The following is a 16049-nucleotide window of genomic DNA, read 5'->3' as shown; positions in this document are numbered from 1 at the left end:
CGGGGCTGCCCAGGCTACCCCGCCCCGCCCCTGTGCCCGACGGGACGCCGCGCGCGCCTCAGCAGCCCCCGCCGCCCCAAGCAGCGGGTCACCTGGAGACAAAGCAGGAGCCGCGCTCTCCCCGCACCCGCAGGGCCGTCCTCAGACCTCAGTCCTGGCCACAGACCCTTGCCCAGGCCCGCTGGGGTGAGGACCCCAAAGGCCGCCCCCTCCCCAGCTGCAGCGCCCATCCTCCTCCAACCTCTCCTCTTTCTCCCGGTGCGCCGCGGACACGCACCAAATCTGGGCAGCCACCACTGGCCACGGGCGTGCGTATCTGCGCGCGCCCGTGACCACGACAGACAACGAACACATCCACACCGCCATCCCCCGCGTCCCGTGGGCCTTCCATTACCAGGGCCAACCCCGAGTAACAGGCCGCCGAGGACACGGCACCGCCAGCTACCACTGCGAGTGGGTCGGGGTGCGCTCGGGCACGACCGAGTTGCTAAGATAGCCCGGGCCCAAGGACAGAGCAGGTTCTGCTGCCGGCGGCTCGTCTACCGCGGGGCCCGGCGGTAGGAGGAGGCCCTCCGTCTCTCGCGTCTATAGATCGTGCGGCTGGCATCGTCCGCAGGGCGCCCGCAGACCGCGCAGGGCCCCCAGACATGTCCGTGAAGGCGAACGCAGCAGCTGCCCCGAAACCTCGGCCTGAATGAGTAAAGGGAAAAGCCGAATCTCGTCAGTTAAATCACCACCACAGTTCCGCAAATCCTCCGCAACAGGCCCGCGCGCCCGAGAAAAGCCAAGACGCGAGACCCGCTCGTACCGCGCGGCCACTACTCGGGGGCCGCCGGGTGGCGAGACTTCCCGGCCAGGCGCGCAGCCCGTTACGGTGAAGCGGAACCCCAGCTCCCGGGCCAGCGCGGAGAGCACGCGCTGCCTCTCCCAGCCGGCCCCGAGACGCGTCACCACTGCCGCGCGCGGAACTCCGGCCCGAGCCGCGCTTCGGCCAAGAGCCCGCAGCCTCTGCGCGGAAGACCCCTTCCCAAAGTGGACCTGCCCAGGGAGGGACACCCGACACGCACTGATCGCCGCTTCCCGCCGGCGACACGCGGGACGGGTACGTGCGTCTCCGCCTGCACGTGCGCGGGAAACGGGCAGGAGGTGGAGTCGTGCTGGCTCCGGCGCCTGGTGTGCCATCCGTACCCGGCCCGCTCCCCGGGATTCGGAGGTATTTACCTTGCGTTTCTCAGTCCGGGAATCAGAGTCAGACATTGGGGGGACGAGGGCCAGGGGAAGAGCGCCGAGGCGGTGGCGGCGGGAGCGGGGCCAACCGAGCAGCCCGAGACGATGCCGACCGCAGTGGGGCAGGGCGCGCGGGGCAGTTGCGAAAATCCAGTGGCGGCGGTGGCGGCGACGCCGGCCGGAGAGCTCCTACAAGATCCAGACTTGGAGGCTGCGCGGAGCGAAGTGAAACCTGCGCGCCCGGGCAGCCCAGCTCAGGCTCGCGGCCCCGCGCCCGCGCCCAATCACCGCGGGCCCCGCCCCCGCTAAGTCCCGCCCCAGCGCGCGGGCAGGCAAGTTCCGCCCCCGCGGCGCCGCGGCAGCCGGCGCGTGCAGGCTCCGGCAGGTAAAGGCGGGGGTGGCCCCGCCGGGTTCCCCTCTGCGCGCGCCGCCAGCCCTGCCCCAGCTGGGCGTGTTTACTGGAGCGACTTGGGCTGCTGGCGGCTGGTGCGCACCCATCCCCCACCCCAGAGTGTACCCTTGCCTCTCCCCATCCAGCGGCGGCCGCGGATGGCTCAGAGCATACTCTGAGCCGGGCCCGGCCTCTGTCGCCCGCGGAAAGGCTCGGGAGGCGCCCCTGAGTCCTTGATCGGTTGCGGGAGTTTCTCTCTCAGCCACTCTGGGGCAGGCACGGGAACTGGGCTGGTCCTTGAGAACGCGCGGATCCAAGGTTGAGCAGGGGCTTCTGAGCCCTCCTCCCTCCCAGAGTCCGGGGCTCCCGGCGGGACCCCAGATCTGCATTTTGCTCGTGTTTCTCGCCCTCGCCTCACGCAGTACTCTTAGAACTTATGCCACCCCGCAGTGGCACCTAGCTTTTCTCTCGCGCCGTAAGAGGCAGAGCCCTTAGTGAGGAGAGTCGAGAAAAAGGCAAGGAGCGATCAACGGAGTCGTAGCCCAAGTGCGAGGCGGGAAGCGAGTGCGCGCGGAGCAGGTAAAATAGGGAAATGGAAAATGAATTAGAAAAAAATCCCTTTACGAAAAAAAAAAAAAAGGACCAAGAGGAGTCGCGGCTTCCAAGTGGGAGAGAGTGGTGCCTCCCGGTCGGTTGGGGTCCTCGAGATTTGTTGAGCTCTCGGAGACCCGCCCGGGAACCGTCGCCTCGGCGTGCTGAGGCCGGTGAAGGCGGCGCAGGAGGTTTCGGACCGCGCGTGGAGTGCGGTGTGGGGAGCGCAATACCCCCCACTCCTCCTCCCTGCGCGCCCCATCATCTTCCTCCTTGGAGTCCGCGGCCCACTCCCATTCCTTCCCTGCGGGACCAAACTCCGTGCGCTCCCCCATCTGCCCTCCCAATGCGTGTCGGCATCCGCACCCCTACTCCTCCCCGCGCTCGTCGGGCTTTGAGACAGCCGCGGCGGGTGAGTGGGGGCAAGGTCGGTCGGGAGATGGAACACTCCGCCGCGGGGGAGACCAGGCTAGACGAATTAAAGAAACTCATTTTAAGGGCCACTCTAACCGGCACCTTGGAAGGGAGAAGGAAGGGTCCTCGGTGCAGAGGAGCAAGTCAGCGAGGCATTGTCCCGCCGTCTGGCCACCTTGGTCACTTTTTGTGTTGCGTAAACAGAAATAGAACGTCAACGTGACAGCAAAGCCCCAGGTTAAAGTCTTCTCAGTGTATCCTCCGGGAGGTCCTGAGCGAAGTGAAGGAGATCAGGGGTTCCTGGAGGGGCTCGAGGACGCGCTCCGGGCTCCGCCTGGGGATTTCGCTGCAGAAGGGAAAGGGCATGGGCGTGGACGCGGCGAAGTGGACACCGAGGCCGGAGGTCTACCCTGACTTCGGTTCCGCTTGGAGCTCCCGCCCGCGACCGTAGGTGGCGGCCGCAGGCAAACTCTGCGCCTTCGCCGCCCGGCGTGGCACTCTCGGGGAAGCAACGGAACCTGCTGCGCCGGCTGGGAACTCCAGCCGCGCTCCCGATTGCTTCGCGCTCTCCGTGGGGTTGGACGATGCAGACAGGGACCGGAAAAGAACCGCGCAGAACAAAGCCCTGGTAGTTGTAGTCTGCTTCTGTGCAGCTCTGCCGCCCCCGCGTCGTCCGCTCTAGCGACCCTGTGAACACTTTAAAAAACAAAGGCGTCGGGGAAAGCAACCGGTGAAGCGCTCTTATTTGGAGCACAACGAGGAGGTGGGCTCGGAGGCGGCTGTTCCTGCACCCCAGACTGTGCTGGTGAGCTTCGGCCGAGCGCCCCGAGTCGGGGGACCGCGAGCCCTTCCCGGCCTCTCCTGCAGGGCAGAGGTCCTCCTGAACCTGGGCCCGAGTCCAGTGGAGGGGCAGAGTGGGAAGGGCAGGTAGGTATTAGATCTTCGCTGCGGTCCTGAAGGTCGCCCTTTCGGACACGAGCAGAGCGGTGCCCACTCCTGCCTCTGCCACGAGATGTGGAGAGGGAAGAAGGAGAGTGGTTCGGACTGAGAGAAAGGAGCAAGAATGAAGTCGGGCAACCGGGACCTGAGAAATGGGAACTCTACAGCCCTCGTCGGGACCACAGGCGTCGCCGGTGTGGTCTCTCCAAGTTCCGAAACCAATTTATTGCAGTGTATTGCCCTGGCCCGCCTCCCCGTCCTCTGCAAGCAGCAGGGGCGCCTTCCCATTGCTTAATTTCTTTATTAAACTTATGTATCTAAGCTCTTCTAAAGATCAGATTACAATTTCATATGGTAAAGTTGTTTTCTGTGCTTTGGCTTGCGGTCCGGAAGCCGCCTGCCTGGGAGGACGAGCTCAAGTTCGTGCTCTGCCGAGAGCAAAACTCCAGGCTCACACTCCCTTTTCCCCGCCCGTGCGTTTCCTCGCAGAGCCCGAAAGGGTCTGATTCACTGGGAAAACATCACTTTGCTGAACTGAAACTTTGCCCGGGTGTGTTTTGATTTTTATGCTTTGATTTTTTTTTTTTTTCACCTAGCATCACAGTTTTTCAAAATCACTGGGAATCTGAGTCACCGCTGACAGCGGGAGACCTTCGGTGGTAGCCGGCTGTGGGGCGCGCTCTTAGAGGAGCCCCCTCTGTCTAGTGCGATCCAGCGCCTAAACCGAGAGAGGTCGCTGCCGGGCCAGGCGGGAGAGGATAAAGCCTGGCACCCCGGGACGGCCGCCAGGCTCCCTTTCCCAACAGCCCATCGTGCGCCTCGCCAGCGTCAGCCAGACCCCGGCTCCGCGACCAAAATCCCTGAGGGCCGCGGCCCAGCGAGTGCCAGCCGGGCCTCGGCCCCAGCTCCAGGCGTCAGAAAAGCGAGCGTCGTGGCAGCTGTGGGCGGGCCACCACCCTTCCCGCCACGCCCGCTATAACTTGGCTTCCAGTTTGGGCCGCTGAGAGCGCGCCCCTTCCCGGGCCAGGGGCTGCAGCGGCGCAGGGTAGAAGGCCCAGCCGGCCAGCGGGTTGGTGATTCCGGCAATTGGTGCGTGGAGGAAGGTGTGTGGAATGTTAAAGGCGGAGATCACCCTCAGGGCATCATCCTTCACCGAGTCGCACAAATCCAGCAACTGCAAAACATGACACAAAGGGACAGGTCAGATGTTGGCTCACTCACAGCATCAGGTGCCGGTGGCTTTGCGCCCACCCCCAAGCACTCGCACACCCAGTGGCTGCAGACTAACTTCGCTTTGGATTTCCTGGGACCCAGGAGCGCAGAGGCCCTTGGTCATGAATAACCCTCGCATGCCGTTTTCAGCTTAGAAATTCCTAACTCGGTGACAGCTAGTCTGGCAGAATCCCTCTTATTCCGCAAAGGGGTAGGCATGGGCTCCAAATTCGGTGGGAAGCTTAAGACCAAGGTCTGAGAATTGATCAGCGTTCTCCTTCCCTTCCTCCCCTCGCCTCCAGTCCCTCCCTTTTCCTTCTCTCCACCTCTGGAATGCCTGGGGTGCCACCCTCTGGCGCACAGAGGCAACTGAACGTCAGAAGAGCGTCAGAACAGGTGAACTAGTGGCGACCGCCCCAGTTCTCCCCAGACTAGCGTCTTCTGATCCCTGGCTGGCAGCAGGCTATGGTTCCTGAAACGCCAGCTCAGGGGGACGGGCCACCCAGACCAGGCACTGGCTACTTTGTACACCTTCCACCTGGCTGCTGCAGGAAATCGACCTGCAGTTCACTGGAACATCAAGGAACCCGGCTGACGCTTTCCGTGTATTCTGATATCCATTGGAACGCACAGATAAGACATCTCGGCAGAACGGAGGGGAAGATGCAGGCCAATGATTTTGGAAGAGCTACATTTGGGTGTATTTTTATTTTATTTTCTGTGGTTTAGGTGCCAGAGCATTTTTTTTTTATTCCCAAGAAAAAAAGCTACCAAAAATAATAGATTGTTTTTGTAGAACTCAACAAGGACAGGGCAGAGGGACTCCTTTCCTTTCCCATAACCAGCTGTAAACACTTTACTCCTCCATTTTTCAAATTTTTAGCCAGCCATAAATTTCTTTTTCTTACCCAATGACAGTTAGCCCCCAGGTTTTCATGGTTTATTTTCATGGTTTTGAAAACATCACTTACACCAGCCCCACCTTTGCCCTCACAGTGGTGGTCATCCCTAAGCTGCATGCACTAATGCTGTTCAGATCACAGCTCCTTTGTAGCTGTCCAAAATGCCATTTCAGGTGTTTGGAGGCAATGAGAGGGGGTCCCCACACGGGGGTGGGGGTAGGGTCGGGGAAGAGCATAAATTTTAACACCAATACTTCTTCCTTTAGAATATGCTCTATTACATCAGTAATTTCTATGAAAAACTTCATTCTTTATACACTGTGGTTAAGCATCATCAAATCAGTACTGAAAAGACTTTGATCATATTTGCAAGATGCACTACGATGAACTTTCACTGACCAAGATTTCAAAGTTTGTAATTAATACTCGACAAATCCTTGACTAATCTGTCAACTCTCAGTGTCTTTAACCACACAGTTCAAAACCATGAGATGGTGTACACGTCCTTAAACCTTCCACATATTGTAATATCATCATGCAAGCTAATTTTTCCATTAGGTCTGAAACTCAGCTGATTTTGTCATATATTCAACAGGAGGGGGGGAATTCAATTATCTGAATGAATGTTGTGTGGAAAAGTATGAGTTTGGTATGTCTGGTGCAGAACACACAATAAGGGCACAGAGATAGAAATTATAGGAGGCAGACTTCTCTTCAATATTTTTGCAACTTTAAAAATAAGAATAAAACAGATTTTTTTAAAAAAAAGGAATCCAGGGGCCAGCCTAATGGCGTAGTGATTAAGTTCGCATGCCCTGCTTTGGCAGCCCGGAGTTTGCAGGTTCGGATCCTGGGCGCAGACCTACACCACTCATTAAGCCATGCTATGGCAGTGACCCACATACAAAATAGAGGAAGATTGGCACGGATGTTAGCTTGGGGCCAATCTTCCTCACCAAAAAATAAATAAATAAATAAAATGAATCCAGTGGCTGGAGAAGAGGAGGGTTTCCTTGCTCATAAGTGTTCGGGGAGTGACCTATCCAATGACAATCTAAAGAGGAATGCTGTATTGACAGGAAGACTGTATGCTGACTGCTAAGATTCTTTCCAAAGCTAAATTTCTGGGGCTAAAATAGTCCTCCTCCTTGCTTTCTCCATTTGTCAGAGACTGCAACAGGAACCCCGAAACGATTAGTGTCTAGATCCAAGGATCAGGCGTCATTCCTGATATGACAAGTTTGACTCTGACCCCAGGTACTCCCCTACCTCTGCCTGTGAGGACGATCATAATAATCATGACCCTTTCATTACAAAGTATGTCCTGGAGTCTTTCCCTTTGGGAGAGGCTGAGCTGGGCACTAGTGGATTCGTGGTGCACACTGCAGACACAGGCCTCCTACATCATAGAGCTGCTGAGGAGTTTTAAAGACTTTTTACAAATATAATCTCCTTAATACAAGATAAACTGAGGTAGCTAATATAGCCTTTATTAATATACAGTTATAGTATTTTTTATTACCAGGGAGCCCTATAGGACTAAGCGAAGTACTATTAAAGTTTAGTTTTATTACCAAAGATATGCCTCCATACTATAAGCATAAAAATGGCACATATTGTAGGGGGCCTCCTGCGCTGCCAGGATGTGACCCAACTGTGCTGGATGAAGCACCCCTAGCCCACTCATCTCTTTACAAAGAAAACTCACCAGCCCAGCTGGTGGTCAAAAACACCAATTTTCAGGTGCCCTTTAGAAATAAAAGAGTATGAACAAGTTGTACATTTTTGCAGAAAATTTTTAAAAGGGCAGACCCAAAAACATGGGCAGTATTGCTCTAAAAACAGTAAGAACATAAGATCCACTGGAACTATCCAGTGAGTGCGATTTGAGTATATCTAATCTAAAGAAAGAGGAAGCCCTCAGCCCTTGAGGGCCAGTGGGTATGTTAATATGCGGATGTTCAGGCGGAATCGATAACATCAGTTTGGCTTCCCACCCCCAATTAGTTGCAGTAGGTCATGTCTTGTCTTTTTCTTTTTGACTCTCCTTGCATTTTCCTTAATTCCAGTTGGGAGACTAGGATGGCCTAGCATGGGCAGTGGCTAAGCTTTACAGCCTTCTAAACAAACCCTACTTTTCCATGTGTTGGTGTTCATTATACAACAGATGCTCAAGGTGCAAGGTGTCCAGGGCACTTATAGCAACACCCCAGCTACTCCTAAGACTCTGTGCAGAAGGTTTTCCTGCCTCTTCCCACATCCCCCACTTCTGCTCCCAGCACCAGGTGAAATCATGCTGTTCTCTGTGTCAAGTCCCTTACCCCAACTTGAAACATCCCTTAGTTAGCCCCTTTCTTGCTTGGGTACTGTGATACAGTCTTTTTTCTCCATCCCCTGAATCTGGGCTGTCTTGTGACTTGCCCTGACCAATAGAATGTGGAGAAAGTGACACTGCATGAGTTCCAGAGCTTAGGCCTTAAGAAGCCTTGTAATGGCCACTCTCACGCTCCTGGGACCCTGAGACCACTTGCTCTGTAGAAGCGGGTCTAGCCTGCTGGAGGATGCGAAAGGCCACGTAGAGAAGGACCAAGGTGCCTCGGCCAGCAGCCAGGCCCACTGCCAGATATGCGAGTGAGGCCAACTTGGACCTCCTAGTCCTTTTGAATTCAGCTAACCGCAACCAGAGGAGCGATCCTACCTAAGACTAGCTGAAGAACTGCCCTGCTTGCCTACCCACAGAACTGCAAGAAATAAACAATTTTTTTTATCCCACTAAGTTTTAGGGTGTTCTGTTATATGGCAATAGGTAACTAAAACAGCCACCTTCCTTTAAAAAATCCAAGTTGTCATTCACTGGGGTCATCTTCAGCTGCACTTCTCCCCTTAATAATCTGAGGACAATTCTATAATTATAATTCTATACTATATTATTATTATACTATAATTAATTATAATTATAATTAAAACAGTTAACAGTGAGGTGTAGTTGACTGATGGGCTTAACTAAAAGAGGGAATTTCAGTCCTAAAAGAGTTTATAAAAAAATGACTGTCCAGTTGGTGGGGCATTTGGGAGAAAATTTGAATAGCGGGCTGGAAGTCCCACTGCAGGCCACCACCCACCCCACTTCCCTAATCCAATTTAGAAGGCACGTCACCAAGACTTGCCTTATAACCATCTGCCACCCCTTTGTCATCTCTATGAGGGGCTTTAGCTTCCAACAAAAATACTCAGTAAAATCAAAGTGTCAAGGATGGGGAAAGAAAGCAGAAGATATTCACAACCAGGGGTCCCAAGTCTTATAAATGCTAAGGTTCTCCTCTACCACTAAAAGAGAGAAACGGATAGGGCCTGGTCAGGCCTAACCAGAGTCAGCTGGTGTCATGAAATGGACTGGCACAGCTTTGTCACCTTACTTCATGGGGACTGCAGTGTTTCCCTACTCCTAGAGACTTCTTAAACAAGGATGGCCAACAGGGGTTCATCTCCAAGACCTGGAGTCTGTCTACTACGGAGTGTGGGTACGAAGTCTGACCTCAGAAGTGGTTGGGAGGATAGAGTGAGGTAATTATGTGAAGGCCACACTGCAAGGGAGCAAAACCAAGAGTTGTCGACTCTTTATCCCCAAAATGCCATCATCAAGGCCTTTAAAGACTGCTAAGAAACTCATATCCAATAAGTTTCAATGTGAATCTGTCCATTTTCACAGACACTTGGGGGCTGAGTGTGACGGTATGCGGAATAAGGCACGTGTACGTGGATGCAAGACTCACCACTCATTCCAACTGGATTTCTCTTATTCTATGATGCCTAAGGTACTTCTCATTTAAGACAGCTTTAAAGAGTATCCTCCTTAAAGAAGAAGGTATACATCAACACATAAGCCTTTCATCAGCTGAGTTGCTGGGCTCCACTTGCGATGGGATGGCAGCCTGAAAATGACAAGCTGGGGAATAGATACAGAGATATTTCTCATTTTATGATTTGACTCCTTTTATGTGTCTGAAACCTTTCACAATGATTGCGTGTGTGTGAAACAATATCTAAATGTATTGCTTCATTTCAGTGGTTGTTGAGGTTGTTGAGGTTGATGGTTGTTGAGGGTGTTAAATAAAATGAGTATCAGCGTGCATCTCTCAGGCATACTTCTATGAACATTTCTCATCTTTGTTGTCTGTCTTTATCATCCACGGAAAAGTCATCCAGAGTTCCTCTGCTCTATTTGTTTTCATATTAGAATAGGGTATGAGACTCCTCTCCACTCTCCTCTGTAGCCCCCTTATTCAGACCTTCACCAAGTTCTTTAGATTCTCACCTCACAAGATTACCTTCCTCGAGTATTGTTTTGATCTGATCATTCTTCTTCCCAAAAGCCCAGAATCACTTCCACTTGCTTCTCAGGTTCAAGTAAAATTATTGATTGTGAACTTGAGTCCTTTAACAGCACTTGATTGATTGAGTTCCCATAATCCATTATCTACCACTCAAGTACAATCTGCACTTTCTACTCGGGTCAAGGACATTTATCTTGCCTTCCACTTGACACTCTTCATTCTCTTTAACTGAATCACCACGTTTGCCCTTCTTCCTCAGTTGACGCACTGTGACTTCATTAGGTCTCTTTCAAGCTGTCAGTTCTTGGTTACAGATTTACTGCCTCAGTACAGCCATCCTGAAATAGTCAGTCACTGTGTTAGCTGAAAGAACATAAACAGGTCATTTAGCTTCGCCAAGCCTCAGTTTCTTCATCTGTAGAAAGGGAATATTATCTCTCTCTTAGGGTTTTGTAAGGATTAAATTACAGACATGTAATAATATATTGATATGATAATTATAATAAGTCATTTAACACTACTGACCTTGTCAAAGATAGTAGATACTAGCTAGATATTAATTTCCTCCATTTGCTTCCCTAACACTTTTATTTTCCCTGAACACCTAGTTCTTATCTCTCTATCTATATATGATTATTTTATATATACAGTCGTGAGTCACTTAACGACGGGGATATGTTCTGAGTGACAAAATTGTCACTAGGCAATTTTGTCATCATGTGAACATCATAGAGTGTACTTATACAAACCTAGATAGTATAGCTTACTACACACCTAGGCTATATGATACTAATTTTATGGGACGACTGTCCTATACGCGGTACATCATTGACTAAAACGATGTTATGTGGCACATGACTGTATATATATTTTCAAATATATATATATATTTTTTTTCAGCTTGAAAATTTCCACTTGGCTCTTCATTATAAGTTCAATTTCTTTGCTGAGATTTTCTATTTTTTATTTGTTTAAAATATGCTCATAATTGCTCATTGAAGTATTTTTCTGATGGCTGCTTTAAAATCAAATAATTCTAACATCTCTGTCATCTCAGCGTTGGCATCTATTGATTGTTCTTTTTCATTCAGTTGGGGATCTTCCTCGTTCTTGGTATGATGACTGATTTTCAATTGAAACTTGGACATTTTGGGTTATTATGTCATGAGACTCTGGTTCTTATTTAAATCTTTTGTTTTTACTGGCTTCCTCTGACAGTGCTTTGTCAGTGTCAGGCAGTAAAAGAATGTATCTTTCTGGGTGCTTATTAAAATCCCTTCCAAACTCTCTCTTGGGTTGGTAATGAGCTCAGGGCACAGGAGAAGAACACACTTGCTCTTGGGAGATGGCATGGCACCATCCAGGCTCTCACACTGCTTGCTGAGGGAGAGCAGTAGCAGAGTGGCTGCCCCTTGCACTCTGAGACCTCCTCTGGCTTTGGCTGCCTGGAGGAGTACAGCCAGGACCAGGGGCGGTCCACCCATCACCTTCACCCACGGTCTACAGAATGGCCTCCGGGCCTAAGGTGTCCTTGAGGAAAGGACAACCTGCCTTACAGAAGGGTGCTAAACCCACTGGAAAAATATTGATTTTAAAGAGTGATATTTTAAAGCACATCTTTCAGGAGCTCTGGACTGGGTAAAATAAAAGAGTCATACCTCTTCTTACATGCCATCTTACCACATAGATGCTCCTCAGATAGTACAGCCAGATGTAACATGACTAGCATATAATGTGGGGGGATGATAGAGGAAAATGTTTATAAAGGAATCTGACCCCCAGATGCCTGGGAAATCAGGAGTGATGGGTTTGCAGAGAATTCTCTCACAAAAGCCACCCAGGGAGCCAGGATGTGGCACTAGGCTCCACATTCCCTGGTCCTGTGACTGTGGGCAAATAACCTTCCCTGAGCCTGTTTCCTCAAGTGTGAAATGACATAATGGATGTGTCCCAAAGGTGCCCAGCAGGTGTGCCCTTCTTGGTGTCAATCACGTTAGCTGGTTAAAGCACAGAACTGGAAACTTTTACCCTTACCAAACCAAACCAAAGAACAAATAAACTTGCTATAAGATATCAATTATACCTAATTTCCAAAAGGAATCTCTATGCAGCCAATCTTTACTTTCTAAGGGATTGTTATATATTGGTGGGCTAGTCATGTGATTTTCTGCTCATTCTTTTTCAATTGGCTTGATTTTGGATTAACTAGATATTGAGCCAGAAACTTTAAAAGAAGGAGAACCTTAAAATAATTAATCAACAAATAATTTTTAATCTAAAAGATATGATGAGGGAATAAGATTAAAGTGATTGGTGAAATGAGGTTTCCGTATTGCCTGTGGCTGTCATTTATGGCCTTTACTGCTGGCTGTGACATGTAACTGAGATCCTGTCAGGTGCCTCTGGCCACCTCTGCCTGCCTGCATCCTCCCCCATGTTATTCTATGCTTGTGTTTTCCAACCCTAGTCCCCAGTGGACATTTCATAGATTGGTACCCCAGCTTTTGCCAAGGATCCATCTCTCCCACGTAGTGTCTGTCTGTGCTTTCCACACCCCATCCCAGATGGCTGGACTTGTAATGGCAACAAGGTACGGAGGGAGCCACTTGGCTGCCTTGAGTTGGCAGCCTAACTGCATCTTCAACATCTTCATAACAGCATCCGGCAGCAACAAACAGCCCTTTACATATGTAACCCAGGTTTTCTGTGCTCTGCTCCCTGCTGCCTGGGACTGCCATTTGCTGCACACCTACTGTGTGCCAGGTGACAGAGGAGATCTTGACGTTCACTGCGTCATGCAGTCCTCACAACAACTCTGTCAGGTATCACCCCATTTTACAGATGAGGAAACCAAGGCTTAAAGAATTCCAAGTCACATACCCTGTAACTGGCACAACCAGGGTTTTAATCCAGAGCTTTCTGTTTCCACAGCCCTGTCTACCCATTCTGCCTCCATCTTTCCCCCAGTGCTTCACTGTTTCCAGCGCCTGGAATGTATGGGATGTTGCACTGAGGAAATGCCTCTGCCACCATAGCAAACGCATGACCCCTGATGTTCTCCCAAAGTCAGAATTGATGTTCCGTGTGTGTCCGGTGTGGGACTGCCCAGCCACACACATTCTCCAAAAGGGCTAGGGCAGTAATAGCTGGCCTAGGGGGCCTGTAGGATGTTGCCACTGGAGGAAGGTGCCGAGTACATTGGCTGCAGAGCCAGCTGTCACGATGCAAAGGGTCAGCCTCAGATGCTCTTCCTGAGAAGGACAAGGCCTCAACTCTCCAGAGAATATGCCCGGCTGATGAGGCTCAGGTAGGGGGGTATTCAAGAAACAATGGATTCTCTTCCCGTGGCGCTGGATGAACTTCTCTGCACTGGTCTGCAGGCCCTTCCTGCTCCTCTGGTCCACAGTTTAAGTCACCAAACACAATTCAAATTCCTTCAAAAGAGCAACATGCTGATTGTCCAAAAGCAACCAGTGGAAATCGCCACAATCAAATAATTTACTTGCAGCGATTACCACTTCTTGTTAAGACTTCCCAACTCACCAAACAAATACACAGAGGCCTTGGTCTTACTTCTCTCCCACCCAATCACCTCTTTGAAGAAGTGCCTACCTCTGTAGACAAACGTTTTCTAAAGGGTCAGAGTGTTAGGTCTGTAACAGCTAACTTGCTGCCTTAGCCCCAAATGTCTGTCTAGTGGTCAGCATAAAGAAAAACATACCTGAAACACTACCATGAGGCACAATCACACATTGTGTGCTGTGATTCTGGCTCTCTTGATTTACCCAACAACCACCAGAAAGGGAAGCTCTTCTCCTGTTTTTACTGATCACTGACCAGCCCCTCAAGGCAGGGCCACACCTTAGCTTGTTGGGCCTCCTGGTCCCAAGAACGCATACATTCTCATGGTTTCCTCTATAGCCAAGTTTCATTAGCATGAAATGAAATTCTGTGGTTCCATTAAATACTCAGGACTCTAGCTTAATAATATTTTCTCTGAATCAATATAACTTATATTTTATGTTGATTAGTTCCTCAGCTGATAAAAATGTTTAGCATAATCTGAAATGTTAGAATGGAGAAATTGCCTTCCTGACCAAACAATGACAACAACAACAAAAACACCTTCATTTATACTTTGAGGAGAGACAAATTTACCTTCAAAACGTTCTTCCTATTGCGACGTTTTTCAACCAAAGAGTACACAATTCTGTTCTTTTCTCTTTTTTTGGTGAGGAAGATTGGCCCTGAGCTAACATCTGTTGCCAATCTTCCTCTTTTTGCTTGAGGAAGATTGTCCCTGAACTCACATCGTGCCCATCTTCCTCTATTTCACATATGGGTCGCCACCACAGCATGGCTTGATGAGTTGTGTAGGTCTGCACCCAGGATCCAAACCTGTGAACCCTGGGCCTCCAGAGCAGAGTGCACGCAGTTAACCACTACACCATCGGGCCGTCCCTAAAACAATTCTGTCCTTTTCTAAGTATTACTGAAAACGCCCATTTTGGTAAAGCAGGGGGACTTTGAACCCTGATGTTGTAACTTGCAAGCCATAATACTTTCCTCATTTCTCATACGTAAGAATTAAGTGAGTTTGACACAGAGTATTTATAATATTATTATTATCACGTGTTCTTTAGTTAGTAATGAAAACACTTTCTTTATAACTCTGGCATTTTCCATTACAAAGTCTGCTTAATCATAATTACCTAAAACAAGAATGCTGGGACAGAGGCATCAACATTAACCACTTAATAAGAACTTCTGACATTTATTCATACTGCCACTGATTCATAAGAGGAAAAATTTAAAAAGAAGAGAAGTGCATACAGCTTTCCCTTTAGAATACAGGAAACCATATAAAAGTATTGGCAATGGAATTAAAGTAACCACAATGCCACTCGTGGTAGCATTTTCTACAAAGACATTTACATGAAACCAGAGAGAATATTAAATTAGGTGGTTATAATAAAGCTTCACTATTAGCTTCACACCTTTTCATACAAAAGAATATGGTATTTTAATCAACTGACAGTTCAGCCTTGTAACTACAGACTCAAAGAAATGTGAACATACACAAGAAAGAATAATTTTCAGTCAAAAATTTTTTTCAGAAACAGAAACCCCACAAACTGCCAAAACTAAATATACAGTGAGAGTCCGAAGTTATTATGGAGAAATTATGTGTCAGTGAGTCCTGGAATTTTGAATTTCATGGACCCAAACAATTTCAAAAGCAATTTGGGAAGACTTCTACTTTTAGTTAGGATGTAGAAAGATGCAAGAGAACTTTGATCCCATGGTAACAGCCAGAAATTGAACCCAAGGGTGAATCAAAGATATCTGGGATTGTGGTCCAACATCCCCTCAGCTCAACTGCTTACAGGACCAAAAAGGCAGAATAGGAGTGGGGGTGAGGGCTGGTCTAAGCACAGTGAACTCAGTCTAATTAAAGCAGCCCCTGCTCAACTTGACTCTAGGTGGAATCTTAATGATCAGCCCCTCACCCTAACTACCAGAGAAAAGAATGGGGAAATTAGCAAAAGAAAATAAAATCTGTTATACACAATGTCTGGAGTAGAATAAAAAGTGATAAGATCTGCAAAGAAGCAGGAAAATGTAACCCAAAATCTAGCGAAAGCACAACCAGTAAAAGCAGACTTATAGATGACCAGTTATTGGAATTAGTAGACAAGGATTTTAAAACAATTATTACAAATGTATTCAAGAATTTATAAGAAAAAATGGATATAATGGATTAAAATGGGATAGTTCATGAGATAAATGTCACCTTTAAAAACAAAAGGAAAATTCTAGAACTAAAAAATGAAATATTTGACATAAAAGTTCACTGATGGGTTTAACAGCAGAACGAACATTGCAGAACAAAGATCAGTAGGCTTGAAAACAGATCAGTAGAGATTTATTCTAAGTGGAGCAGAGAGGAAAAAAGAAAGAAAAAAAAAACTAAAAACAAAGAGAGCATTAGTGCCCTGTGGGATTATATTAGCAACCTAACATACATGCAGTTGGAAT

At 49.1% G+C, this 16049-nt stretch overlaps 2 protein-coding genes across 7 annotated transcripts in view; both read right to left on the bottom strand.

Annotated features, from left to right (window-relative positions):
• BCL2L11 (BCL2 like 11) overlaps positions 1 to 1429 on the bottom strand; it is a 44942-nt gene extending 43513 nt beyond the window's left edge. For both annotated transcript variants that reach the window (XM_058534594.1, XM_058534596.1), the window contains exon 1: positions 1222 to 1429. The gene's annotated coding sequence lies outside the window, so the exon portion shown is untranslated. The remainder of the gene's footprint in view (positions 1 to 1221) is intronic.
• Positions 1430 to 2497: 1068 nt separating this feature from the next.
• The window catches only part of ACOXL (acyl-CoA oxidase like), a 371667-nt gene continuing 358115 nt past the window's right edge, over positions 2498 to 16049 (bottom strand). For 4 of the 5 annotated variants that reach the window (XM_058534585.1, XM_058534586.1, XM_058534588.1 and 1 more), the window contains one exon: positions 2498 to 4736. In XM_058534585.1, the coding sequence (XP_058390568.1) occupies positions 4536 to 4736 (201 nt within the window). In that variant the 3' untranslated portion in view covers positions 2498 to 4535. The remainder of the gene's footprint in view (positions 4737 to 16049) is intronic. The other variant, XM_058534590.1, reaches the window with a different exon arrangement.

This window comes from Diceros bicornis, chromosome 40 (assembly GCF_020826845.1).
Source record: "Diceros bicornis minor isolate mBicDic1 chromosome 40, mDicBic1.mat.cur, whole genome shotgun sequence".
NCBI classification, from domain to species: Eukaryota; Metazoa; Chordata; class Mammalia; order Perissodactyla; family Rhinocerotidae; genus Diceros; species Diceros bicornis.
Note: the sequence above shows the minus strand (reverse complement) of the source record. Positions and strands in the feature narration are given on the sequence as shown.